We start from the raw sequence: 25,404 nt of genomic DNA on the forward strand, positions 1-25,404 counted from the left end.
CACCCACCCATGCAGCATTCAAAAGGCTTTATGTTATCTTGCTTGAACTATATAAATACCAACTGTATGAAATGTAACCATCCTTGTACTACTATTATGGTTATGGCCCAAAAAAATATGGTGTGTCAAAGAATAAACATATACATATGAAAGGCAGAAAGAATATCTTTATGCAACAGCGGCTATATCATTCATGTCGTCAGATTCATCTACAGCCATCTCATCTCTAAACAGGAGTTTAATGTAGGGAAGAATTCTTGGAAGTAAAGGTAAATCAGCCAAGTTGACACTCATCATGTCGAAAGCAATGCAGGTATTATGGAGGTGACTTTCATCAAAAACTGGAATCTTAGGGTATCTTTGGCTAAAGTGTGTAAGGATAACACGATATGCTCCTGCAGAAGCCCCAACTTCAACAGCTTCTTTTGTTGTGCTGTGATTTCTTGCTATAGCCTCCTCGATCAGTCCATCTTCAAATGTAGCCTACAATTATGAACAAGAAACTGTTAACATCTGTTCAAGTCCCTCCCTCAAGGCATAAGATAGTTGCTTGGAGAGAATAAGTTAGGGTAACAAAGCATCTATGAAATGCCTATACATACCTCATGTACAAGAATAGTTGCACTCTTCGAAGCTTTCACCAGTTCTGGACAAGGTCTAGTGTCACCAGAATACACGATCTTCCAGCCTGGTATTGTTTTTCCAGCACCATTGGTTCTATCTGCAGCCTTCAGCATAACACCGTATGCCTGTGGACAGTGGATTACAGGAAAACTTATTAATGCCTGTAATCCCCCTTCCCTGAGCACCTTCATTAATTTCTTTAAAAGTGGATAGACCATAGCATTTTCGGCTGGACTGCCAGGCCTCTTAAAATAACTCTGCATACGGCTTCCTTTTGCAAATAGTGTGGAGTCAATTTTTTGATCCTGTGACCTGATTCTATCAGCATCTTTTATGTCCTCACAATTTATTGCAGCTTTTGGAGCTAGATCAACTTCATTTGAATCAAGAGCTGCTAACGAAGATTCTGAGGTATGCTTACAGTCGAGGAATTGCATATCTAGATCCTCGAGTCTCTGGTAAGCATCTAGAAATCTCTTCAGCCGCCAAGGACCAACAACCATCAAAGGCTCATGAGGTACTCCCTTTAACAAGTCCCGTCTAAGAGCAAGTATTCTTGCAAGTCCTGTATGGTGATCTCCATGAATATGAGAAATCCAGATACACCTTAAATCTCTTATGATCTCATCCGCTCTGTCAACACCAAACCTGTTTTGCAAACAGCATACTAAAGTATTACCTCCCAGATGTCAAGAAGGCAGAAATCGAAAGGCAAAACTCAGAATGAAAACTAATAAGAGTAGTTTACCTTCTTTTTAGTTGGCCAAGGGTTCCTTCACCACAGTCAAAAAGTATACTTCCTTTAGAGAAAAGATTAAGAAGAATAGAACTGACATTCCTATACTTTGAAGGCTGAGAAGAACCAGTCCCAAGGAGAACAATTTCTAAATCTTCCCTTGTTACGCCTTCCAAGCAAGCTGGAAGTTCGTTATTGTGCAACCATGGCTCTTCAGTAGGAAGTTCCTTAGCTTGCTCAGACATCCTCTCATTTTTCCCATTCTGAAGCCAAAGCTGGCTAACTTGTTTTGATGCCTCTGTAATTTCAGGAATCCTTGATACCAGCTCATCAACAATTTCTGATTGTGATGCTGAATCAGGAATCCCAGATCTGTCCAAGCCAAGCTGAGTGATTGGACGCAAATGGAACTGTTCCAAAATTAACACAGTCACCTCCTGCCAAACTTATGGAAACAAATACAAACTACTTAAAAAAAAAAATTTGTTTTGCCGGTACACGATGATGTGTCTATAGATGGAACATGCAATGCATCAATATAAATAAAAAATTTAATGCAACACCTGTTTCCATTTTGCAATAGTTGGAGATGCCATTAACAAACAATCGCTTAATATAGGCACCATAAATTATACTATTTCTTCTTATCAGAACCCAAAGAAGAGAGTCAATTAAACTTCACAAGACGTGTACAACCATAAACTAGTACTCCTTTAAAGGACAGTGAAAGGGATGAGCATGAAATATATGCAAAACGAATTTCTGGGTTCATTTTAATCTGGAGAAGCAAATGTATTACATTCAATAAAATAGGACTGATAGAATGCATCCTATAAGTTGTTACTTATCAGAACCCATGTTTTAGCATTCTCTTCCCTTTTTCTTCCTAGAGCTAATGAGAAAGATTATTTAACACACCAGACACAGATGGCAGGAGCTTTCCAAAGAGATAGCTTAGTAGCCACATTATTAGCACCTTGGAAGAACTATAAATAAAGGAGCAGGTTTCCTAATGAAATAGAGACCAGTCATATGTAGCATAGTCCCGGGATAGCCACTTGATATCTACAAACATACACACACAATGTATGTAGCATGTCTTGGTTTTAACATCATAATTCAATAACTAAAAGAAGCAAAGGAGGAAATGTCAATATTCATTCTTGCAGACCATACCTTGAGGAGATTCTGTGCTGGTATGCTTTCACAAAGATCTGAGAAAGGACCCTGTCAGCAAGGAAAAAAAAATTGGCTTAATTACCCATAAATCTTACCAAATTTGATATCCTTATCAATCTCTGCAATACGTAATGCTGCAACCAACCTCACTTGAAGCCCTCAAGTCTGATGCTATATGTTTCAAGTGCTGGAGAGACCAGATGCCAGGAGCAGGAAAGAACTGAGGGCAAAGGTAGTTAAGCTGTGCTGCAATTCTTGCGCTTGATTTTATAATTGGAACCTCAATATTCCTCCTGTGACCAAAAGGTAACGCACCAACTCTCCAATTATCAGTGTAAAAATATGCTGGGCATGTATGTGCGTATTGCATGCACAGACAGATAGATTGGCACTTGGCAGACTTGTAAAAACAACAACCAGAACTCACATTTCATGTCCTGCCATGATATGCTGGGCTTCAGGAAATCTTGACATCCACTTCTGATACTCGATTGTGTTTGTGACATAAGAAGGACTAAGGTGAATGACGCAATTTACTGTTCTGGAACTAGAGTTACCAGATATTCCAGCATAATAGGATGAAAGAGATTGTACAGATGACACGTCTTTAAAATGAGACAAAGTTGGGCAGTCCACGAGGAGTACAATTGGACCAGGAATAGAAGGACCCAGGACGTCACTAGGGTGAACCTGAATTGTGCATATTAAATTGCTTATAAATATGACAGTCAGGAAGCAAACCAAATGCTTATATAAAGTGTACTATTAAAGTTACCATAATATCTTGACGATCTGACTTCACTGAGTTACCAAGCTGAAGTTCACGATACTTTGGACCAGGTCTCAATCCGAGAGCAGCAGCTTTCTTAGGGTCAAATTTCCCCTTAATTTCAGGCAATTCACAGATATAAATCACTGAAAGATCACCAGGCTTCGTGGATGGCTCAGCTCTGGGCTTTGAAATTGAAGATGATAATTGTTCCACTAAATGTTCATCTGCCTCCTGTGATCCAGGCTTTTTTGTGGAGGAACCTTCTGCTGCCTGACTTGGTCTCAAGATGATAGCTGATAGTTTCACAACTTCATCGTCTATAAGAACTACAGGATCACTGAACACATCCTTTGCAGGAGTCACAAGAGCACTGGTATCAGATGCGGGCCCAAAGCTACGTGTATGAACCATTGCAGCATTTGGAATGAAGGCTCTCATTGCATCTACTAATAATTTGAGATCCGAGGGGCCCCACACATTAACCTGAAAACAGAAAAGTGTCATTGTCATCAAAATTCCTATTTCCTAGAAAGCAACAGATGGCTATTATAGAAAATCTGACACTTACAGACATTCCTTCCTCACTTATGCCTGCCAAAGTCAACAAAAGCCCTGCAATGAAAAATAAAACTTAACACTTATAGCCATTATTCTGGTTAGGCCTTTCTGCACAAACAAAATAAGAATAAATCCATATACCAACTTGTCAGCAACAAACCTGGAAGGCCACCAGCAGTTTCTGAGCATACGCGTGAGAGAAAAATGTGATCAATCTACAAGGATTACAAACCATTAATAACATTGCAAACTAAAAAAGAAAGAAAGTCTCAATCATTTTAAAATCCAAATATAATCACACACCTTTGACAACTTGATTTTATGTTCTGTACAAAAGCGTTGCAATCCCTGGAACAAAATTCCCATAATAAGGCTTTGAAAGTCCTCATAGACATTGAATTAACCAGGTAACATGTAATATTTTGCTTTTCTGTGTGTGTAAAGAAGAATTCCTTATGACCGTGTAAAGAAGAACTCCCAGTCGTGAATAACTCCTCCATTTTACACTTACATGCCAAACATGAGCATGTAAAATAAGGCCAAAGGCCGTTGACCATTACCAGAACCAAATAAATAGGCCTAAGGAGAATAAATCCATCACCAGTAAATCAATCTCTTCTATTCAGAGGAGATATCTTCCTTTTCATTTTCTCCCGTCTAGAACAAGCACCTATTCTTTAGCTCATAAGACAAAATAGAACAACTTTGTTAACCCACTCATACATCTAATTGGCTATTTTCTTATTTGTTTCCCTTTCTCTCTTTAAGTCTCATCCAGATATAGAAAACAATGAGAAGAAAAAACCAAATAAGCATCTCTATGACAATCTAGCAAATAAAAATGTGCAATTTTAGATATCTTACAAAAAACTGCATCAGAAACGTACCAATCATATGTAGGATTAGCAGCAGCAGCAGCATGAGTAATTGCAGTTACACCTTAAAATCAATATCAAATGGCCTAATGTTCACAAACTACTCCACTGAACAGTTTAGAGATATAAGAAAAGCTAACTCAGCATATGAGATCAACTCAACCCATAAGCATTTCTTTTACCACATAACCACCAGAAGAGTATCTTGAGTTACAAGAAAAGCAAGAAATGAGTGAAGCTCACCACCAGATGCATTAACATGAGTACATAATATGCAGAGAAAAAATTATTCTCCACTTCATAAAGCTGCTGTAACTCTCAGCACCCATAAAAAGATAGAGCTTCTCCAAACTTCAAAACATGCAATTTGCTATGTTCAATGGAGACCACAGTCCATCATTACGAAGTTAAAGAGAATAGTAGGAGTATCTTAAAGAGATGCTTACTTCTCCAGCATTAAAAATAAATCTCTGCTTGTCAAAAAATAGCAGGACAGATGGTGATGTATCATGCGTATCCATTCCAGTACCAAGAATCTGCAAAATGAATAAGATCAACATCTCACTCCACTTATGGTGCATAATATTTCCAACTCAAGAATTCACATCCCACAGAATAATTTCCCTCAGAAAGCTACTGCATTCATGCAAACTTTTAAAAAAAAAATTTAAGATATAACTAATCCAAAATGCGAAACCCAAAACCCACGAGAAGTTTTGCTTCCTTCTTTTCCGCATGTATACAGCCTCGTAATTATATACCAGTCATATCAGAGAAACAATTGTCGCATTTCCTATTGAAATAAGCTGCAAACACTTCGCCCGCCCAAGTCAAAGAACCATAATGGAGGAGGCAAACAAGAAAATTTAGGTTACCTTCAAATTAAGCTAATGGTTCAAGCTCGAACAGAATTTGACTAATGGAGGAGCTACAAAATTCCCAAGTCAAATTACCAAAAATTAAAACGAAAAAGGAAAAAGAAATGACCTGAACATAACAAATAGTATTAATAGGATTGAGTTTTCGGACTTTAAGCTCAAGGGCCTTCCTGGGCAAATCTTTCTTCTCCGAACCATCAGCCCTTTTCTTATTATACACAAAAGTTGACTCAAGGGCATTGTCAGCAGAACCAGCCTCCTTTTCCAATTCCATCGACAACCCACCTTTCTGCTTATTAAAATTATTATCCCTCCCTCTCGTATTAGAAGTGCTGCTGTTTCTATGCTGCTTAGTGCTGGAAAAGGGAGAACTTGAACTATTCCTATTGCTACTCCGGCGGGGTTTTCTGGAATAAGAAGAAAAAGTAGTGAAGAAACGTAGAGTGTTGGGAAAAATACGGCGCGGCAGCTGCAAAGATTGGATTTTGGGTTGGGAAAAAAGAGGAAAGGAGGAAGAAAGGAGGTTTGAAGAGGCGGGAAGGGTGGTGATATGGTGATTGGCGGAGGAGAATAGGAGACGAAGGTTCGTTAAGTGGGGAGGCATGCCTTTCTTGTTGCTTGTATTTGTAGCCTTTTAATTCCCAGTTTCCCACTGCCATTCCCCAAAGGGTTTAAGGCTACTTCAGTCTCGTTTCACTTTCAGCAAAAATCCATAACCCATAACCACTTTCGTCATCCCCGTTTAGGCCACCAAAGAGCCTGTGATGGCGCCCGGGTCGGATATGGAATTTTATGCCACTTGAACTCCAAAAAAAAAAAAAAAGAATAATAAATAATAAAGTAAAAGAATTTTAATGGAATTTTATGTTGATTTTTCTTTCCAAACAATTGAATATAGGTACATAATTGATAAGTTATAAGTAGCTTTTTTTCTCTTTTTGTTAAATAAAAAACTAAACAACAATAATAATAGGATATAAGTTCAACGTTGCATTTGCCAAAACAAATTTTTTGGTAATTTAATACCTTCTCAACGAAAATGAATGGGATAATAAGCACTAATTTACTATATATGAACTTTAGCATTTGCATTCTAGAGTCAAAGAATATGTTTGACCTTAGCTTCAAACTAGTTACTATTTGTATGTTTTTAAAATTTTTTTATATGAAGGAAACGAATTTCTAAATTATGTTTTATTTTAGCACACCAGATACACAGGAAGCTGGAGTAGCTCAGTCGGTTAGAGCGTGTGGCTGTTAACCACAAGGTCGAAGGTTCAACCCCTTCCTCTAGCGCATTTCGCTTTTTTCCTACCCCCAACAGTACAGTGTCACGATCAAACGCCTGCAAAATCAGATAAGAGGAATAAGGGCCACAAGCAAATTCCAAATGGAGCATCCTAACTATCCAATCCACTATATCCATCTCAATAGAATATTATCCCTTTTCTTTTTTTGAAAAAAAAAAAAGCTTCCCCTAAACGAAAGATGGGAATTCTGGGACTGAATTCAGGTGCCCGCTTAGCAGCTTCTTTCTCAGTGTCGTCTCACAGCTTGAAGAGCAGTAACTTTTTTCCAGCTCCTACCATGGCCAGAACTTGTGCAAGGTTCCAAGGGGCGGATAAGCAGCACCTCAACTTGAACTTGTCCAAAGGCAAAATCAGAGCTGTTGGGTCTTCTGCTCCAGATAGCCAATCAGCCGAGACCAGCACAACTTCACAAGAGCCTCCTGCAGCAGTCAACTTTGCATTCGTTAGCGTGAGTCACTTCCCATGCGGGACTTCACAGTTCATAATGCCCCTTCTTCTTTTTTAATCGATCATTTCTAATTAGTGGCAGTATACTATATTGTGATTTTGTGGTTAGTCAGTTTTGCTTCCTGATGGAACACCTGACGTGCATTTTCGCAAAGCTTGCGGGGGCCAGAAACTCAGAGACATAATGCTTGATTCTAATGTTGAGTTGTACGGACCATATGCAAGTCCCTTTCACTCTCCCTTTCTTTTTCTTTTTTTTAAAAAACTTTTAATAGTAGAAGAGTAAAATTGAGAAAGACAAAACTAGATTACAATTATTTTTCTTGCTTAATGTTTCTCATGATGGTTAGCCATATTAGTTATTTATTTGTTGTTTTGGTTCTTTTTTGACGACATATATAGGCAAGACCTTTGCTAAATTGTGGTGGAGGAGGAACCTGTGGGACGTGCATTGTGGAGGTGAAGATGATCAATACATAATTTCACCACTTTTTAGTTTTTCTTACGACTAGAATTTAGTTAGTAATTTGTGATGTCATTAAGCATGGAGCGAAGAAGACTATTTAGCTTGTTAACCTGTGGTCCTCTATCAAAAGAAGATCTGCAAGCTATACCCATGAAACCAATCAGCTTTCTTTTTTATTTCCCCCCTTTTGTTCATGAGGATTTTTTTTTTTTAATGTGTATTTTGCTCAGGTTGTTGAAGGGAGAGAGCTATTAAGCCCTCGCACGGAGAAAGAGAAAGAAAAGCTCAAACGGGTTTGTGCATGAACATAAATAATAATATGTTGTTACAATCAAATTCAAATGCATTCTCTTTCCTTAACAATCATTACAAGTCCAAGAAGAGGATCTTTTCTTCTCTTTTTTTTTTCAAACGGAAGAAGAGTAGGATTTTTTTATAAAAAAAAAAGTTTACAAAGAAGGAATCGGGATTATTAGAAATAGAGGAATCGACAAGATTGCCCTCCTAATGTTAACTCCACTTAGCACTGATGTGATGCTGCAAATTGCAGAATCCAAGAAATTGGAGACTTGCTTGTCAAACCACCGTTGGCAAACCAGATTCGACGGGGCTGGTTCGTAATCTCTCCCTCTCGGCTACTGTATTAGACTTTTATATGTATATGTATATGTGTGTGTGCATATATTATAGTGCATTGCATCCGCTTCAATGGCACCTCCACCCACCTGGAAGCTAGGCGGTAGCTACCACGGTAGGAGTATTTGTGTTTTCTTTCTCACGTAAAATAAGCATATCAATGCTTATTTTAAGTCAAAGTACGTTGCAAAACTGCAATTTCTAAAAACATCCCCCAATATTAAGCTAAGAATTGATATGCTTAACACGAACCTCGATGCTTTTAGTTAAAAATCATGCCATGCCGAATCGCTTCCCTCGCCTCTTTCCCTGTCGGAGGGGAGTCCATCTTATGTTTTCTTTGATCAGTTCTCTTTTGTTGATTTCTCTGGGTGAATGCCCAACTCTTATGTCAGGTAAATGGGTCCTTCTACATCATAATGGCACAATTCAGATACACGGAAGCCCCAGATGAAATTAGTTCAATAGGCTCAGTAACCAAACTAAAAAGAACAAAAAGGAAAACAAATCAACTTATAATCTTCAAAGTCGTGGCTCGTCATCACAAATATTTCCATTTTCTGAATGATTTAAATGGAAGTCAGACATCCAGTTTCTTGGTCGTCCCGTGAGAATTAAAAACTTTTCATTTTGCTCGTACACTTGCTCTGCAGGTTGTGATTCAACAACTACCTGAATGGAAAATGCACGAATGGAATTATGGGAAGCAGCCACCCCCAGAAGATGCATCTTGTTACTTCTTATAATTTTGCAAATTATAATTGGTGTTTGTTAAAAATTTCCCTTGGATGATCAGTAACACTACATGTGCTCTGGGTTGCAAAATCTCCGACTTTACACTCTACAAAAAGGTGGCCCAAGCAGATACGCAGAAGAACAGGCAAAATAATAATCTCTATATAGGGAGCTTTGATCCAATTTCTTTTTACCCTTGTGTTTTTTTTTTCTCCTTTTCCTTGTATTGTGTTTCTTCCTAGCCTAGCAGGCTTCTGCTTCGTCAAAGCCAATTGTGCCGCCTTAGCATTGCTCAATGCAGCCTGGCAGACTAATTCTGTCAATACATTGGCTCTCCCTGCCCTTTTTTGTGTTTTTTTGGCTTTCCACGCTTGTGTAGCATGTCAAGACTTGCATAAAAGATTATAATACTTTAATCTGTGGGTGATGCATATTAATAATTTTATCTTGATTTTGGAAACACCACTTAGACAGATAAAATTCGGCTTAAGGATTTGTAGCCAGAGGGCAAATAGAAGGAATTTGGCTTTAAGGATTGGTAGCCAAAGGGCAAATAGAAGGGTTTTTACTGTGTGCTGAATTGTACTTTTCACCAAAGGCAAAAATGTTTTAAAACATGATACGCAAAATATGTAGTACTGTAGTAATTCTTAACGTACATAGTAGTGCGAGTCCATTTAGAAAAAATGTGGAAATTTTTTCCAACGAGAAAGGATGGCCGGATGAGATTGGTTCCTTTTCTTGCTTCTTTTTCTGTATATAGCAGCTAAAGGTAACAATTCGTGTTTAACGAAGCATTGAAGGGTGAAGGATCATGTCTAAACTGGACCTTATTCATAATCACTAATTGGGAGGAAACGCTCTATTCGATAGAAAAAGATTATGAAACTGGTTGCGAAAGCAAAAATATTATTGACTTTCATAATCACACTACTGTAAAAAATGCGTAACAAATCTTCTATCGCGCTTTCTTTTTGTCACTTTTTGTTCTATTTTTTTACTATTTTTTCTTTGTAAACATCATATTTTAGTTCATTCTTGTCTTCCTAAGATCCAATAACTATTCCCTGATTTAATAACGTAATACAACAATACGTTCATACTTAATTCCTGCTACTCAATCCCAATTGCAATGGATTTATTCAATCCAAGTTTTTGTTCATTTGTAGATAAAATATTGTAAATGTTACAGTAGCATAGCATTTATATATAAATACGTGTGAATAAGCATTAAAAGTTTCAAATTCCTTACAGCAGGAGGAAATTTGATCATCAAGGCTGCTAGCTAGTGACAGTAGCGTAAGAATGCAGTACACTTATTCTCTTCAATGTTTCTCTCTTTGATTTTCTTCTGATCGATACATTTTTGTGCTTTGCTTTCTGAGTCTTAAGAACAGCAAACCTAATTTGATAGCCTAATACAATAGGACGTTATATTTAATTTCTGCTGCTCAATTCCAATTTCAATAGATCTATTTAATCTGTGTTTTTCGCTGTTTGTTGATAAAATATTACAGTAATTATGTTAGACATGCATACTTTTTGATAGATCCCATCTTCTTCTTCTTCTTCTTTTTTTTTTTTTTTTTTTTTTGTAGTTGAACGTGGATCTTTTGATGAACTTCTAGTCTATTGTATTGCTTTTTATTGAACGAGACATACCCATCTGCGGAATTAGGCGTGTAGGTGCTACATAATTGATATTCACCGACTTTATCTGCAGGCTTAGCTTCAAAGGTTGAAACATCATCCTTTCGTTTCAAAAGATAAGAAGACAACTCTTGGCAGAAATGGATTCATAGCTACACACCAAGAATGAAAAGCAAAGAATAGCACAAATTTGGCCATACTTTTTTTTTTTTTTTTTTGTAATGGTTTTTTGTTGGGGAGAGAAAACCAACGGAATAATGACAAATTGTCATAATTTAAACAACGCTAACAAGAGGAGCATGGTCATGCTGCATGAACACATAGCCATAGATGACACCGGCCAAGCCACCACCAATGAGGGGTCCAACCCAGTAAATCCAGTTGCCGCTGAAGTTACCGCTCGCCACGGCCGGTCCAAAGGAGCGAGCTGGGTTCATTGATCCACCGGAGAATGGTCCGGCGGCCAAGATGTTGGCACCGACAATGAAACCGATGGCAATTGGGGCAATGACACCCAGTGAACCCCTCTTTGGATCAGCTGCCGTAGCATAGACTGTGTAAACCAAAGCAAAGGTGGTGATGATTTCCATCACAACTGCTTGAACTGCTCCTACCCCGGCGGCAACACTGTGGATTGGAATAGCCTGACAAAATTCACCACAAAATTACATTAGAAAAGGCATCTATAATTTCGAAACACACTAATTACGGACGTTAGAAATGGAACTTACCAAGCCTCCAGTGACAACTTTGAGAAGGTAGGAAGCCACAATTGCGCCCAAAAGTTGAGCAATCCAGTATAGGAGACCGGTGAGGATGGTGATTTGACCCCCCAGAGCCAAACCGAAAGTAACGGCGGGGTTGACGTGGCCGCCGGAGATGTTGGCTGCAACGGCGACTGCAACAAAGAGAGCAAAACCATGGCAAACTGCGACTGCCACAAGCCCAGAAGGATCAAGAGCCGCATCTGATGTCAGTTTGCCTGCCACAAATCACAATTTATGTAAACAAGCTAGTCAAGAGATTATAAGCAAGCCCCATAAATGGCCTTAGTGACCAACTCAAATCTGCATGGGCATGCATGGGATGAGGAGTCCATACTGGGTTTTTTGGGTCATTGAGATGCATTGAATGATTGTAGGGAACAATAATAACACTATCAGGTGTGTGCTATTATCGCTGCTAAAGATCAATGTTATCTGTTAAAAATGCATTTCTCTTTTTCATCTTTTTCTTGAACGTTAAAATTGACTAGGCTTGTGTGATAATCTAGAAACTAGAAAAGAAATTGTAGTAAAGGTACATAAGGAAGCTTATTTACTGTAGGCCATGGCTGAACCAACTCCGGCGAAGACGAAAATCAATGTGGAGATGAATTCAGCAAGATATGCCTTGAGAGACCCTACACTAAATGAATCATCAAACCGTCCGAAAGCAATTCCAGCCATTCCTTCCTTTTTTTTTTCCTTTTGCTTTTGGGGGTTGGTTGGGGAAGAAGGGGGAGGAAGAGGAAGATAAGCCTGAGAGTTGAGAGCGGCGGAAGGCTGGAGCTAGATGTAGGAAATGGATAGAAAGCTTTCAGATGACAAAGCTACCTTTTCTTTCTCACGTATATATACTAAACACGTACAAATAAAATAAAGGTATTTGGATAGCAAATTATACGTGAGTTTTGTTCCTGTAGCACATGCCATTTGCCAAATTCTAAACCCAACCAATAACCATTTATGTAGTAAAGAAAAGATTAAGTAGTACTAGTTGGATTATGTACTTGATAATGTGCCTGCTGGGTCATCGATATTGGATTGGGATCCCGAGCTCCGGATGACTATTTTCCTCGTTAGAAGATGAGAGGAATATGCTGTGTACAATTAATCCATGCATTTGCGAACAAGGGTTGTGTACATTTCTCGCAATCCTCCTAGCTGTCCTTGACTAACAAGCCTTGGATGCAATTGTCAGGAATGATGCATCCATGTGAACCGACCAATAGGAGAGGAGGCTAATGGTGAATGTCCCTTTTGGGCCCCCTCCCCTTTCCCTCCCTTTGTGATAAAAGGAACTAATAAGGTCAAATAATGACACAGAGAGAAGGAAAGGAAGAAAGAAAGAAAGTGGTTTCCGGCATGAGTTAACTTTGCGCCAAAAAGTGGACCGACCATTACTTTTTTAAGAGGCAGGGATGATTGAGGAGGACCGAGTTGCTCCAAAATGTGTGGATAAGAATGGAGTAGGATTACTAATTACTATTTGCTAGCATCTAATTTTTGTTGCTTAATTATTGCAATGCACGTACTGTCAAGGGGTTTGATCAATGTAATTGATCAATTCTAAGATGGGATTGGGAGGAATCTTGTGAGTAGTTGTTGGCATATTTGGAGGTTTTGGCTCCATCGTGGAAGATATTAATTGTACTAAAAATGTGCTTAATCATTTACGTATGTTGATGCATGGTCCAATTGAAGAATTAAAGCATCCTGTTTTCGTTAGTGGAGGAGGGTTCTTTTTTTTTTTTTTTTATCAATTGTCAACCCTACTCCTACTCTTACTCTAACTAGGGAGAGGCTCAACTGAATCTATGGGGACCGGTGGGGACAGAACCATCACGGAACCAGACGGGTGCACTACGCATCCATCTGGATTTGAAGCAGAGCCACAAGAGTGGCATTTTAGTGGGAGGCAAGGTTTCAGCATTTTGGTGGGAGGTAAGGTTTGAACCTTCCCACCCCACCAAAGCATTAAAGGGCTTGGTGGTGGCCACCAGCCCAAGAGTCGGTGGTTGTCAATGGAGGAGGGTTCACATGATTCCTTTTGTCCTCTGGGACTGCATCAGGATGTTGTTAGTGACGTGTTGACAACTCCAATTCATCAAATACTACTATTCCACGTACGTTTATTCACTTGATCACTACTATTCCATGTACGCGAGTAGCTCGGTTAATGGCTCGGCTTGAACTTGATTTGACCGAGTTCGAGCTGAGTCTCGAGCTACTCGATTGTTATTCGAGTCAAGTTTCGAGCTAATATTTTGAAACTTGTGGCTTGTCGAGTTACTCGTCGAGTTGGGGTGTATTTAAATAATATATATTATAATTATAAAATGACCGTTATGGATATAATTTATATTGAATTTACAATATACTCTTCTTTATAATAAAATTCCATAAGGGCAGAAGTGTACATTTTTCGAGTCGAGTCAAGAAGCTTGATTAGACTCAAATTGATAAGGCTTGTCTAAAGATCGAGTTTTATCGAGTTGAGTTTCGAGTTTAAAGAGAGTTTCTCGAGTCAAACCTTGAGTATCGATTTTTTGGATTCGATCGAGTCGAGTTCGAACCTAAGTACATATGAATCGAGTCGAGCTCGATACTTCCCTACTGTGGCCTTATTCCAAATTTGGCAGTATCAAATTGGAAAGTCTCTTGTCCTCATATGATATGAGATGGTGGTTGTCTCGAAAGGGCTGGTAAAATGAATTAGCACTAAACTTCCAACCTAGAATGTGCACTTAACAGGTATACCATACAAAATCTCTACAACTTGTATCCAATCGCGCTATCATTCATCTGCGCACTCGCAAAAGGGAATTGTTGACTTTTGCTTTTACACTTTCTTGCGGTAATTCCCCCCCCCCCCCCCCCCCCCCTCTTTTCTCTATTTTCAATTTGTTTGTTAGCCAAGATTTTTCGCCTTCTGGTTAACGCATGAATTGCCATCGCCACAAGCTTTGTGAGTTAGTTCAACGGGACCACTCAATGGCCGTGCTCTTGTCATCTCAGAAGGGCACCAATACCACCTTTAAGCCTGAATAAGGGCGTTTACGTAAAAGAACCTTAGACTTTCACAGTCTTGGGCCTAGTGACTGCTAAGGCAATAAATATGTAATGGACAAAGAGTAATCATTAGTGTCCGTCCACATTCTTTGAAAATTGACAAACCCATTTAAAATGCCGGTCATTTTCACAACTGACAAGATAAAACCCATTGATAAAGCGTCTCCTTGAAAACAAACTGAAATCCCGTTTCTTTGATACAATCGGGCCAAGATCCATATCGAGTGATATTTCTCAACAGAAATCAAGTACTTGCAAAAAAATGATCTAGATTCTTTTGGTTTCATTAAAGAATTTTCCAGTAACCAATGGATGTTGGTGCAAGTAGAAGATAGGAAGAGGCTTGCATTTCCTAACCATGAGGTTTCGAATTCAAAACTCCTGAGAATAGAAAAAACAACGTTGAAAGAGCTTCTCTTGCAAGGGACCGATCCTGCTTGAATAGAATTAATCGCAGATCGTAAAACGGATGCGAATACCTGTGGGTTATACCTGAAAAAAAAAAAAAAGAATTTTCCAATAGGGTCTAATTTGATATACACACATTACAATTACATTTATTTTTTAAATTATAGAATATAGAGTGCATTTTTTTTTTTTCAAATTTAAGTTCACTTTTCCAGGATGTTAGTACTTGCTCGTGACCTATCTTTGCCCGTTACGCAATCCCGTGACACTAATCAGGTAGACCATGCCAGCGTTCGTCTGCTTCTTATGCTGCAATTAGAACGGGACATTGGCATGTACCAACTCTATTTCATATTTATGGTCGGAGCTTGATTAGATTCTCAAGTTCTTAACCTATCTGTTGAGTATTTTTTGAACCTAGTTCCAATATATATAAACAGAAATAGTGAATAGTGATGGACTGATGGGATGGAACCTTGTACTTGGCGATCACGACCAAAACTCCAACCTATCAACCCTACAGCGTAGAAAGCTTCTGGTTCTGGAGGGAGGCGTGGTGCAGCGGCTGATACGTTAAAATGATAGATAGGCAGCATTAAAAGGGGTTGTTGGCTATACCGCAACGTCGCAATTAAGAGCTTAATAGAGAGAGAGAGCCAGCAGAAATTTTGGCATTATCCGACCACCATCAAGTCCTAATTGGACGTTCTTTTCTTTTATTCTTTCCTTTTGGATCAGAAAAGTTCTTTTCTATGTCAGGCGAGAACGGAAAACACAAAACTCTCAAGAAAGGAATTTTTTGTCCAATGATCTTAAACAGGGGCAGAGCCAGATAAGAAAATCGAGGTTAATGAATCCCAAGTTTTTTCTACTTTCAGTTTTTGCAGCTAGATTTTGAAGAAATTTGTCTTTTAGGATATATATCAGAGGCAACTGCGATTAGAATTTATTAGAGATCAAGAGACGACAGAATTTCCATATTCAGGTGCTTTGGGTCAATGAGGCCTTAGTTTGGTTACGCAACAGAAAGTGATTATCTGATATCCAGACTCGGGATAAAAATCCCAATTGGCAAAAATCTTAATTTTAGTTCTTACTGGTGTATGAGTTCTTGTTCATATGTAAGTTTACTGGCCGGAACTGAGACTTTTCAGCAATGCCAATATGCTGATTTCATCACTGTTGAAATGAACCTGGAAACTGGAAATATGACTCTAAATTGAGGAATGAAACAAATTGCATTTACATTTGCATGCATGTAGTAATTGCCAGCACCGAACTTCTGTCAAATTCGGCAAGTGGATAAAATAAACCGCTGTTCATGGGGGTGGGGTAACAGTTTTTTAAACCGAGAAGATAGCAATGCCAGTAGTTATTTATGGACCAGCTACTTAATTTACTGGAACATGGCTCTTGCCTCTTGGCTTGGGTAGAAATAGACACTGTGCCCATTGCCTTGCTGAGAATGTATTGATGTTATGTGCGCCCACGTATTCAACAACTGTTCTCCCTCATCGTTTCACGAATTGATTCATGACGCGAGAGCTTTGTCAATTTAATTTTAGAGTTTAGTCATTCACCAACGGGTATTTACTATCACTATTGTGTTCGTTGAAACTTGAAAACAAACAGTACAACACCAGTGCCAACTTAATCAAGTAGAAATTATAGCAAGAGGTCCAACAAAAACGGGGACTCCTACCACACAGGATCCTCAGTACTATTTTTTCTGTGACAATTCAGTGTGATTTCTATATTTATGTCAAATGTCCTGTTCATTTAATTTATCAAGTGTTGTTTATTTAAATTTCTTCTACCATCACGTGATAAGTGGAATTGGCATTGGATTTGACACCGAATAGTGACACAGAGAGGATCCCAACTGATCTCCTACCCGCCCTTGTGCATTATGATAAGCAGTAAGCTACTCCAATCCAATACCTTACCTGGCAGTTCTATAGTATTAACTATTAACGCCACCTGGTCCAGAGTTCAAAGTGTTTCACTTGAGCGATCAATATAGCAAATTCATGCGTTCAAGTTGATTACCTCACTGAATCAGATTATTCCTTCTACTCTTAACCAGTGCCACTTTGAGCCCCAACTCATCTGCATGCTATGGAATTCAGTGGGGAAAGAACTCTTTGGAGTTTTGTGGATGAGGAGAAAAAGAACATAAACTTGCCAAGGAGACTTTCATTTGGAAACCAGGAGCTTGATTCTCATTTGGCTTCCGCAAGAACATCTTGTGCTTCTGCCGCATCTTTCCCACTCTGGCCGATGAGCCCTGAGACCCCGTGGACCAGATCTCCGTTGCATGCATCCGCATCCCCAAACTCATCTCTTCTCTACCATTGTATAGCCTCTCTCCATCGCAGTGAAGGTAAAATCTTCTCCATAGCCGCATCAAAAGACTTTGTCTTCACTGCGTCAGACAGCAGAAGGATCCATGCATGGAAACTTCCAGATTGCACGGAGATGGGATACATCAAGGCTAAAGCTGGGGGAATTCGAACCATCTTGGCTCATGGGAAGCTGCTCTTCACTGCGCACGGGGACCACAAAATCCGGGTTTGGGACATGCCACCAACAGAAAACTTTCAACACAAGAAAATCACCACCTTGCCAAGAAGATCTTTCCTGGTGTATGCTAAAATGAATATCCATAAAGACTCTATATCATGTATGGCTTACAACCACATGGAAAACCTTCTGTACACAGGTTCCTGGGACAAGACAGTTAAGGTGTGGAAAATCAGAGAAAAGCAATGCCTCGATTCGTTCGCGGCTCACGAAGGTAATGTGACTGCAATTGTGATAAACCAAGAAGACGGCTGTGTTTTCACGGGTTCTTCAGATGGAACGGTGAAAATATGGCGAAGGGTTTACCGTGAAAGCTCCCACATTCTCACAATGACCCTAAAGTTTCAACCATCACCGATAAATGCCTTGGCTTTGAGCTCGTCACCTGGCGGTTGCTTCCTCTATTCTGGCTCGTCGGATGGGCTCATAAACTATTGGCAGAAGGAGAGAATGTCCGGGAGGTTCAATCACAAAGGATTTTTACAGGGTCACCATTTTGCAGTTCTTTGTTTAGTGTCGATTGGGGGCTTGATCTTGAGCGGTTCTGAGGATGCCACCATAAGGATATGGAGAAGAGAGGACGGAGATTCCTTCCATTCATGTCTTGCGGTCATTGATGGCCACCATGGGCCAGTGAAATGCTTAGCGGCTTCACTAGAAACCGCTGATGCATTGATTCGACTGTTAGTTTACAGTGCTAGCTTGGACCAAACTTTTAAGGTATGGCGAGTTAAAGTATATCCAGCTGAGAATGTGAACTTGGAAAAGTCAGAAGCAAAGCATAGCCAAGTAGAAATGGAGTGTCAAATGAGTCCAGTACTATCTCCTTCATGGGTGGAGAGGAAAATGCAGGGAAGCCACTTTGAATAGGATAATGATAAAATACATGAACTTTACATGCATGTTTATCTGATAATCCTGTTAAGAATTTAGGTTATTGTAGATGACGGCAATGTACGTAGTGTCCGATAAGATCTAGTTTCAAGTAGAAATAGAACTGCAAAATACTGATCAGTTTATACTTGATTCTTTTCATATCTTTTCTTTGTTCTGTGTGAGAATCTAGCTCTATTTATGGAGGCAGATTATGGTGCCATTTCGGTTAACCAAATACTGAGTATTTCTTTCTGCCTAGTGCCTGCCCTGATTTTAAGAATTTAAGGTTGTGAGCGCGAGTTGAGCGTTCTCTGACATCTTTTACATCTGTTTGTAGCTTTCTATTTGGACAAGCTCAACAGTACGGAATTCGTGAGGATGAAGCCTCTACATCTTATAACTGTTCGAAGATGTACTTTGCCTGTGCTAACCTGTCAAATTGCATAAAAATCGAACCCCTTGCTGACCTTTCAAATTGTGATTTGCAATCTAAATAGAGAGGTAGGAATCGAACCCGACCACTACAGACCTCAAATCGCTCGGCCCACCATCCTTCCTTGGGTGAATCCTCCGCCAAGGGGCCATACCAACTTGTACGGCATGCATAAAAATTCATAACTCAGGGCAATCACACCACCATCTAAGTCACCCCATTTTGCAACCCAATTTGTCCAAGCACATCAATTAATGGTTCCCATCAACCCAGTCTACCAAATAGTACTAATTTTTCAATCAAATTTACGAGATGTTGGGTTTTCCTCATTCAATTAACGACAGCTAGCTAACAACCTCATTTTACTGATGGGAAGTGAAGGGTCCTCTAGAACGGCAATCTAGTTGCAGAACCTAACAAAATTTAAGCTAACAAAATGATAGATCGAATCACCAACAGGACAATAACTGCCCGATGATCTGCTCCTGAATCCTGCATTAGAAACTTGGACGAAGCAAATTCTTCCAAACAGGAAAGTGTTACCCAATCCCCTATAAAAAAAAAAGAACACACTAAAGAGCTCAAGGGGATGATGGAAGACATTGTGGATAAACTAATAGTCGATTACAAAACACGCGACTATTAGATTTGGCATACTAGAATAGTCAATTACAAGACGTGTGATTATTTGATTTGTTGTGTATGTGATGTTAAAGAGAAAAGAACCTCAGTAGTCATACAAGTTCCAGCAAAAAATTTAACCGCATAAAATTTCTTTCCTACACGTCTTGGGTAAAGGAGTATGAAGACAAAACCAGGTGAAGAGAAAATACTAAGAAAACACTTAAACAGCTAAAGAGGGCACAATGTTTCTTTAGATGCAGGCGAGCAATCTAATCTAATTGCGTATCTTCGGGAAAGGGAATAGAAGTGCAGCAATGGTAATAACCATTTTCATCAAACCGAAACCTTTCAGAAAGATGGGCTTCACGGATGACATACACTCCCCAATCCTCAGATCCGTATTGATCAGCAATACTTCGTGCATCAAAGAAATCAAACTTTCTTGTTCTCATTTTTCTGCAATTTATCATAACGAAAGTAACCTTTAAAAAAGGCAAAATCATCAGGCTGTAGAAATGATCAAATACTCAACCATAAATAAGTTACACTGATTAATTAAAAGCTTAGAAAGTAAAGCACCTTTTTCTGTGTCGGACATTCATCACAGTGGCATGCAACTGCATTTTAACGGGAACAGGTCATTGCTGCAACATTCTAAATGAAACATTTGTGGGGTGGTGGTTGTTATTTTTTGGAGGGGAGGGGGGGTGGGTTGGTGCTAGTGTTGAATGCACCAAGTACCGAGGAACTGAATGTTGGAAGATAAAGACGAAGAAGCAAATACATACTACTATTAACAATTTAGTAAGGAAATATACCAAGCAGCACCTGGATAGAATGAAAGGTTTTCCGAGGGGGGGGAAAAGAGATAAGAAACTCGAGTGCTATACCTTTAGCTTGTGTGTCGCATCTCTCTCAAGAACAAGACCAGCTTCAACAAATGCATCAATGATAACCTCTAACTTTGTTCAAGGAAAACACAATAAAAAAAAAGAGCACTCGGTATAATGTTAAAAAATAATGATATGGCAAGCCAACTATAATACTTCATGTACAATGAGGAACAAAAAGTTAAATTGGACGACCAGAATATTTGGATACGACAAGCGCGTAATAGTCGTTCCTCGCCACCAATTTCTTCAACAGGAGCATAGAGAACACGAGCTTTAGCAAAAGAACCCTTCATGCATTCCTACAAGAACATACACAAGAAACCTTATGCAGTTGTGAAGAACTAAACATATGATGAGCTAAAAAAAAAAGGAAAAAAAATTATAACCGTCATCCTTTACTTTTTTTTTTTTGGGCTGCAGGGTGGTATCTTCGGTATGAATCTCAATCTGGTACTCTCTTTAGTATAAGAAGGATTGGGATGTAAAGTAAAGTCTATAATAACAATCATTCAAGTAACCCAGCAGTGTGAAATGTAATTGGGAATTGCATACGTTTTTTCTAATTTGCCTCAAGGATTTTTTTGCTTTCTTTCTGTTATGAAAAACTTCAAGAAGTTATGGTTTCTTAACAAAAAATGTGTTTTAAACTCGTAAAATAATGATGCTCTGCAACTAACTTTCCAAGATTAAAAAATAAAAATGATACCAGGCCTTTAAGTTGAATAGAAACAGGCCGGCTGTCCAAGGCTTGGATTACTTCTGACGAAATGCTCTGCACGGCAGGATGTCTGTCATGGTCCACCACCAATGTAACTATCCAAACTCAAGATTATGAAGACAACCTTACCTGCAATACCTCGGCTGCAGCTCTAAGTAGGTCCTTGTTCCATAATTTCAGCATCAGTACAGTTAAGTGAAAAGTTTTTGGCCTAATAAATATGGATCTCTCAATGCCTGACTCTGCCATGTGAACACTACTTCAAATACTACTCAAAGATGAGAAGAAATGATATATGAAGATATATTAAGGCAAGAGAACTATTTGACCAAACACTGTCAAGCAAGAAAATAGTCTCAGACAAATAATGATGAATGAACATATAATCTGCAGAAACTTACAGGTAGACGCCAAGAACACCAAAGAAACATGATGACAAAATTTATTAATTCCATATGCCATAAAGACAGACGCTTGCATACCAGATACTTTTGAAGTCTTCTCCAGAGCAGAGGCCTTCGACATTTTAGGTGGGTAACTTGCAAGTGGTATGCTGGTGACACTCCTTCTAACATGTTCATTACCATCTCTGGCTTTAATTTCAATTGCATGTTTTGTCGCTTTATCTGCGTGCTGTACATCAGGTTCCTCATCTGATGTACTTGCATCTGAATCCACGGTTAGTACATCGCCTTGATCTGTGTCATGGATTCCTAGGATTGAATTCTGAAATTGGACCAGCTTATCTACCAGTTGAGGATGTATAGCCAATGGAAGTGAGACAAAGTGAGAGTAGTCAAGACTTGGGCTTTGAACTGCCTGTAGAGATCAGAGGCATACAAAAGCAATACGCATTACAAACTTAAGAAAAATAGAAGACTCCACTGCCTAGTTTGAATATTCTAGAGCCCAAAACAGATTCAAGAGAAGAGAAAGACAACACATACAAATGAGGTGTGATGATCAGATGTAATAAAGAACCAACAGCAGGAAATCTACAGACTTATTTGAAGACTGACAGAAATGACAAAAGGATGTCTTTGCAGGATAAAATCATCACGTGGTTGCAGGTAAATAGGTAAACCAATTCATGTAAGATAATTTTGCAAGAAAACAAAAAGAAACTCTCAGCAGTTTCCTTCAGTTTAGCTTTCTAAATCTTGCATTCAGTGTATATATGATAAACCAATTAAGGATGATGGAGGTTTGGGAGAAAAAAGCTGTGCACTAAGATGCCAACCAGATGCAGTAAAATGATAATAATTACTATAACAACTTAAGGAATATGTTCTAGCTGGTACTGACCTCATCAATAATGTCCTGTACTCTCTTGTGTGCTCTATCTACACTTTCAGCAGAATCACCTTCAATGACTGCAACATATGACTGTCAAAGTAAAAACTATGATACCCTTGTGAATTTCAGCGGTGCATCAGACATTCCCAAACAAGAGAGTCCAATCCTTATAATGGAGGGGAAAAAAAAAACAAGAGGAAAATGCTTAAAACAGGAATTAAGACTCTGAGAGCCTGATGGTTGAGAAAAAGATTGCTGTACAACATGGGTGAGACTCTATTTTATCAGCTACCAAGGACAATTTTCTGATTCAGTTATCCAACTTCAGCAAATATAAAAGGATTACTAGTGCATTATATGCCATCAGAGGCCAAGATTGTTGACCCTAAATCACAGAGCAAGATGTTCATCATATACGTTCATAACAGAAAAAGACTGAACTAAGTTGGTCAGATATAAGAAACCTACTTATAGATTCCTCCTTTTTGGAAGAAGGAAAGATAATTTGAACTCCCATCTCTTCCTCAATTTTTCGTTGTGTGGCTCCCCTGTAGGAGAAAATTTTTAGGAACACATAGAATGATAATAATCTCAAAAGAAATGGACATATGCTTTCATACCCTTTTCCTTTGATAAAACGGATCAGAGAAGACCCCACCTACAGATTGTCAAATAAAATTAGACACAAGAAAGACGAGAAAACAAAACTAGTAAATATTATGTTGAAGACAAATTGATACTTGCCATCGTATAGTAGCAACTTAGTCATATGCTAGGAAAAGGATAAGAAGCATGTAAATAATTACACAATGCATATAGCTCAATGTACCAATCAACCTTAATAAAACCTGTGATAAAATTTTGCTTGACACACGTACATTAATGGTTAAAAACTCAGAACCCGTTATATTCAGAGGCATGCAGGAACCGACATGAATTTACAAATCCATAATGAAAGTTTGTTACTGCAAGCAACTTCCTACTGCTAAAACATATGCTCCCTAGGAAGATAAAGCAAGACCAGTTATGTCGGCAGTAGATATATCAGAAGCATACCTCTAGTGAAATCGAATGCTTTGCAGTTGAAGATATTGGCTCTATTGAAGCTGCATCCTTCTCAGATGAATTTATGGGTTCTCCTTGTAATCCTTTAACTTCATCACCAGATTTCACTGACCGAAGATTAATCTCTTGATCATCCCCAACTCTGACTTCATTTTCACATTCAATTGTTGAAAGATGTGAAGAAATGCCATCCTGCACTTCTTTCACTTGACTCTCTATTTCATTCTTCTCACTACCAGCAACAACTGCAGAGTTCTCAGAATCAATCTTTACGCTGTTGCCTTCAAAATCTGTGCATTCACATCTAAAACCAGTCAATTGCCAGACGTAATTCCATTCTGGAGTGCATGTGTACCAATATCAGCAGTTCTAAGATTCAGAGACAGATCAAGATCGGTAATTTCAACAAGTTTTTAGTAAAGCATCTGCAGCATAAAATAGATATTGTAAGAGCAAGGCAGGTACTTCTTCGGAACTTGGAAAACAGCAGTTCATCTGATCAGAACACCAACACCACTTGGTCTCACACTTTCAACAAGTCACAAGTTTAGTCTTTTCACATGATCTTCAGCACAAATTTACCCTGCTACCTGCTCTTCGCTTTCTCCCAAAGAAATTGAACAGCGAATAAATTCTTCATTTTTGTCACTTGTTAATTAGATTTTTTAACCCATCCGCGTTTCTAAAATGACAGAAATAAATTTTCCATAAGTGATCATCTGTTGGTCTTCCTAAGACAGCACCAAGCACCGTGAAGTGAACATATGAACAATTCCCAGGAGTTGATGGGTACAACATGAAGCAAAGTTGTAGTGTGACTAAAATCGACGTGGGAGGTAGATATACAAATATGCAATGAAAAGTGAACTTCAGATTCAGCTGAGAAACCTCACCTCGGCTGCTACTTGATTGCGTAGCCACTTGTCTCCACACACGGGAAACCTTATCTCGTCTTGTCCGGTCCATATCTGAATGTAGAAGTTCCCCAATATCAACGCTCCGCAACTTATGATGAAAAGAGCATCTCTGCCACACGAATTACCAGAGTCGGTTAATTCAGAAATTCGTACCACGAAAATTCATAATTTCAAAATTTTCTCTCCTCATTCCTCAAAATGAAACATAATAGTACTCATAACTTCACTATTCAGACCGTGTGAAAAAAAGTGCAATTCTAGCCATACGATTTAGATAATACATTAAATGAGAAAAAGACATGTATCTCCATTAAAGAACATCTTCAGCAATTTGTGAGAGGAATTCCAACCAGTAAGTGTCGTACGGAGTTAGACTTTGCAGAGAGTTTAGTGACTGTTCGAGCAAGGTCGGCTCTGCAGGGACAGTGAATTAGACATGTAATTAGAACCAATAATTCTGAATAATTGATGAATTGCAAGAGCTGTTAATATGTGCAGTTCAAAGGCGAAAGAGGTTGTCTTTCTGAATTTTAGTGGCGGAGTGAAGTTACGATTTTGCGAGTTTACCTAATGAGGGACCAGCAACTGCAAGCTAGCATTCGCGAACGTCGTCGTCGCTGGCGGCGGAAGCAGCTGAGATGAGTGGGAAATTGGCACTAGGACTGATCTCTTGGTAATTTTATTTTTAATTTTCCTTTTGCTGTTTCCAAACACGTGTGAAGGGAGAAAATAGAAAATTATTTTTTTATTATTTCAGTTGATCGCAAGTTGTTACGGAAAAAGTTAGAACACTCTGTGTACGTGTGTGTATATATAGATAATACGAGATTAAGGATACATGAATCATATTAAACATTCATTCACGAATTTAATACTTCGAGTACATGAATTG

General features: G+C 38.8%; 5 protein-coding genes and 1 non-coding gene across 17 annotated transcripts; 3 read left to right on the forward strand and 3 right to left on the reverse strand.

Annotated features, from left to right (window-relative positions):
* Window positions 1-67: 67 nt before the first annotated feature.
* LOC140003746 (tRNAse Z TRZ4, mitochondrial-like) lies at window positions 68-6,388 on the reverse strand. 2 transcript variants are annotated; one of them, XM_072045358.1, is made up of 12 exons: window positions 5,732-6,388; window positions 5,191-5,280; window positions 4,173-4,217; window positions 4,030-4,084; window positions 3,880-3,923; window positions 3,315-3,794; window positions 2,967-3,229; window positions 2,685-2,832; window positions 2,537-2,587; window positions 1,373-1,770; window positions 603-1,272; window positions 68-483 (listed from the first exon to the last, which is right to left on the reverse strand). In XM_072045358.1, exons 1-12 carry the CDS (start codon window positions 6,224-6,226, stop codon window positions 169-171), a joined length of 3,054 nt encoding a protein of 1,017 aa, XP_071901459.1. In that variant the 5' UTR covers window positions 6,227-6,388; the 3' UTR covers window positions 68-168. The 2 variants fall into 2 exon arrangements, with proteins under 2 accessions (XP_071901459.1, XP_071901460.1); XM_072045359.1 differs by lacking the exon at window positions 5,732-6,388 and adding an exon at window positions 5,620-5,655.
* A 456-nt stretch (window positions 6,389-6,844) lies between these two features.
* On the forward strand, window positions 6,845-6,918 carry TRNAN-GUU (transfer RNA asparagine (anticodon GUU)). Its single transcript has one exon. It is a non-coding gene; the product is annotated as a tRNA-Asn (tRNA).
* Window positions 6,919-6,964: 46 nt separating this feature from the next.
* Window positions 6,965-9,570, forward strand: LOC140003748 (photosynthetic NDH subunit of subcomplex B 3, chloroplastic-like). Of its 4 annotated transcripts, XM_072045366.1 has the most exons (6): window positions 6,975-7,380; window positions 7,489-7,599; window positions 7,782-7,838; window positions 8,076-8,138; window positions 8,396-8,458; window positions 9,135-9,570. In XM_072045366.1, the coding sequence occupies exons 1-6, from the start codon at window positions 7,111-7,113 to the stop codon at window positions 9,225-9,227; spliced, it is 657 nt and encodes a 218-aa protein (XP_071901467.1). In that variant the 5' UTR covers window positions 6,975-7,110; the 3' UTR covers window positions 9,228-9,570. The 4 variants fall into 4 exon arrangements, with proteins under 4 accessions (XP_071901469.1, XP_071901470.1, XP_071901468.1 ...); XM_072045368.1 differs by lacking the exon at window positions 8,076-8,138 and having other exon boundaries at window positions 6,965-7,380; XM_072045369.1 differs by lacking the exon at window positions 7,489-7,599 and having other exon boundaries at window positions 6,966-7,380.
* A 1,462-nt stretch (window positions 9,571-11,032) lies between these two features.
* On the reverse strand, window positions 11,033-12,455 carry LOC113742753 (aquaporin TIP2-1). Its single transcript, XM_027270693.2, has 3 exons — window positions 12,188-12,455; window positions 11,598-11,848; window positions 11,033-11,510 (listed from the first exon to the last, which is right to left on the reverse strand). The coding sequence occupies exons 1-3, from the start codon at window positions 12,312-12,314 to the stop codon at window positions 11,142-11,144; spliced, it is 747 nt and encodes a 248-aa protein (XP_027126494.2). The 5' UTR covers window positions 12,315-12,455; the 3' UTR covers window positions 11,033-11,141.
* A 4,641-nt stretch (window positions 12,456-17,096) lies between these two features.
* Window positions 17,097-18,627, forward strand: LOC140004877 (protein JINGUBANG-like). Its single transcript, XM_072045028.1, has one exon. It carries the CDS (start codon window positions 17,226-17,228, stop codon window positions 18,558-18,560), a length of 1,335 nt encoding a protein of 444 aa, XP_071901129.1. The 5' UTR covers window positions 17,097-17,225; the 3' UTR covers window positions 18,561-18,627.
* Window positions 18,628-19,661: 1,034 nt separating this feature from the next.
* On the reverse strand, window positions 19,662-25,218 carry LOC140005108 (uncharacterized). 8 transcript variants are annotated; one of them, XM_072045372.1, is made up of 14 exons: window positions 25,080-25,215; window positions 24,878-24,926; window positions 24,489-24,621; window positions 23,587-23,885; window positions 23,151-23,188; window positions 22,999-23,078; window positions 22,540-22,607; window positions 21,717-22,053; window positions 21,364-21,476; window positions 21,223-21,288; window positions 20,725-20,815; window positions 20,514-20,581; window positions 20,203-20,240; window positions 19,662-20,079 (listed from the first exon to the last, which is right to left on the reverse strand). In XM_072045372.1, exons 1-14 carry the CDS (start codon window positions 25,109-25,111, stop codon window positions 19,893-19,895), a joined length of 1,599 nt encoding a protein of 532 aa, XP_071901473.1. In that variant the 5' UTR covers window positions 25,112-25,215; the 3' UTR covers window positions 19,662-19,892. The 8 variants fall into 8 exon arrangements, 7 of the variants coding, with proteins under 7 accessions (XP_071901473.1, XP_071901472.1, XP_071901475.1 ...); XM_072045371.1 differs by having other exon boundaries at window positions 24,863-24,926; XM_072045376.1 differs by having other exon boundaries at window positions 19,951-20,105; window positions 24,863-24,926; window positions 25,080-25,217.
* Between the last annotated feature and the right edge of the window lie 186 nt (window positions 25,219-25,404).

This window comes from Coffea arabica, chromosome 4c (genome assembly GCF_036785885.1).
Source record: "Coffea arabica cultivar ET-39 chromosome 4c, Coffea Arabica ET-39 HiFi, whole genome shotgun sequence".
Classification (NCBI taxonomy): Eukaryota; Viridiplantae; Streptophyta; class Magnoliopsida; order Gentianales; family Rubiaceae; genus Coffea; species Coffea arabica.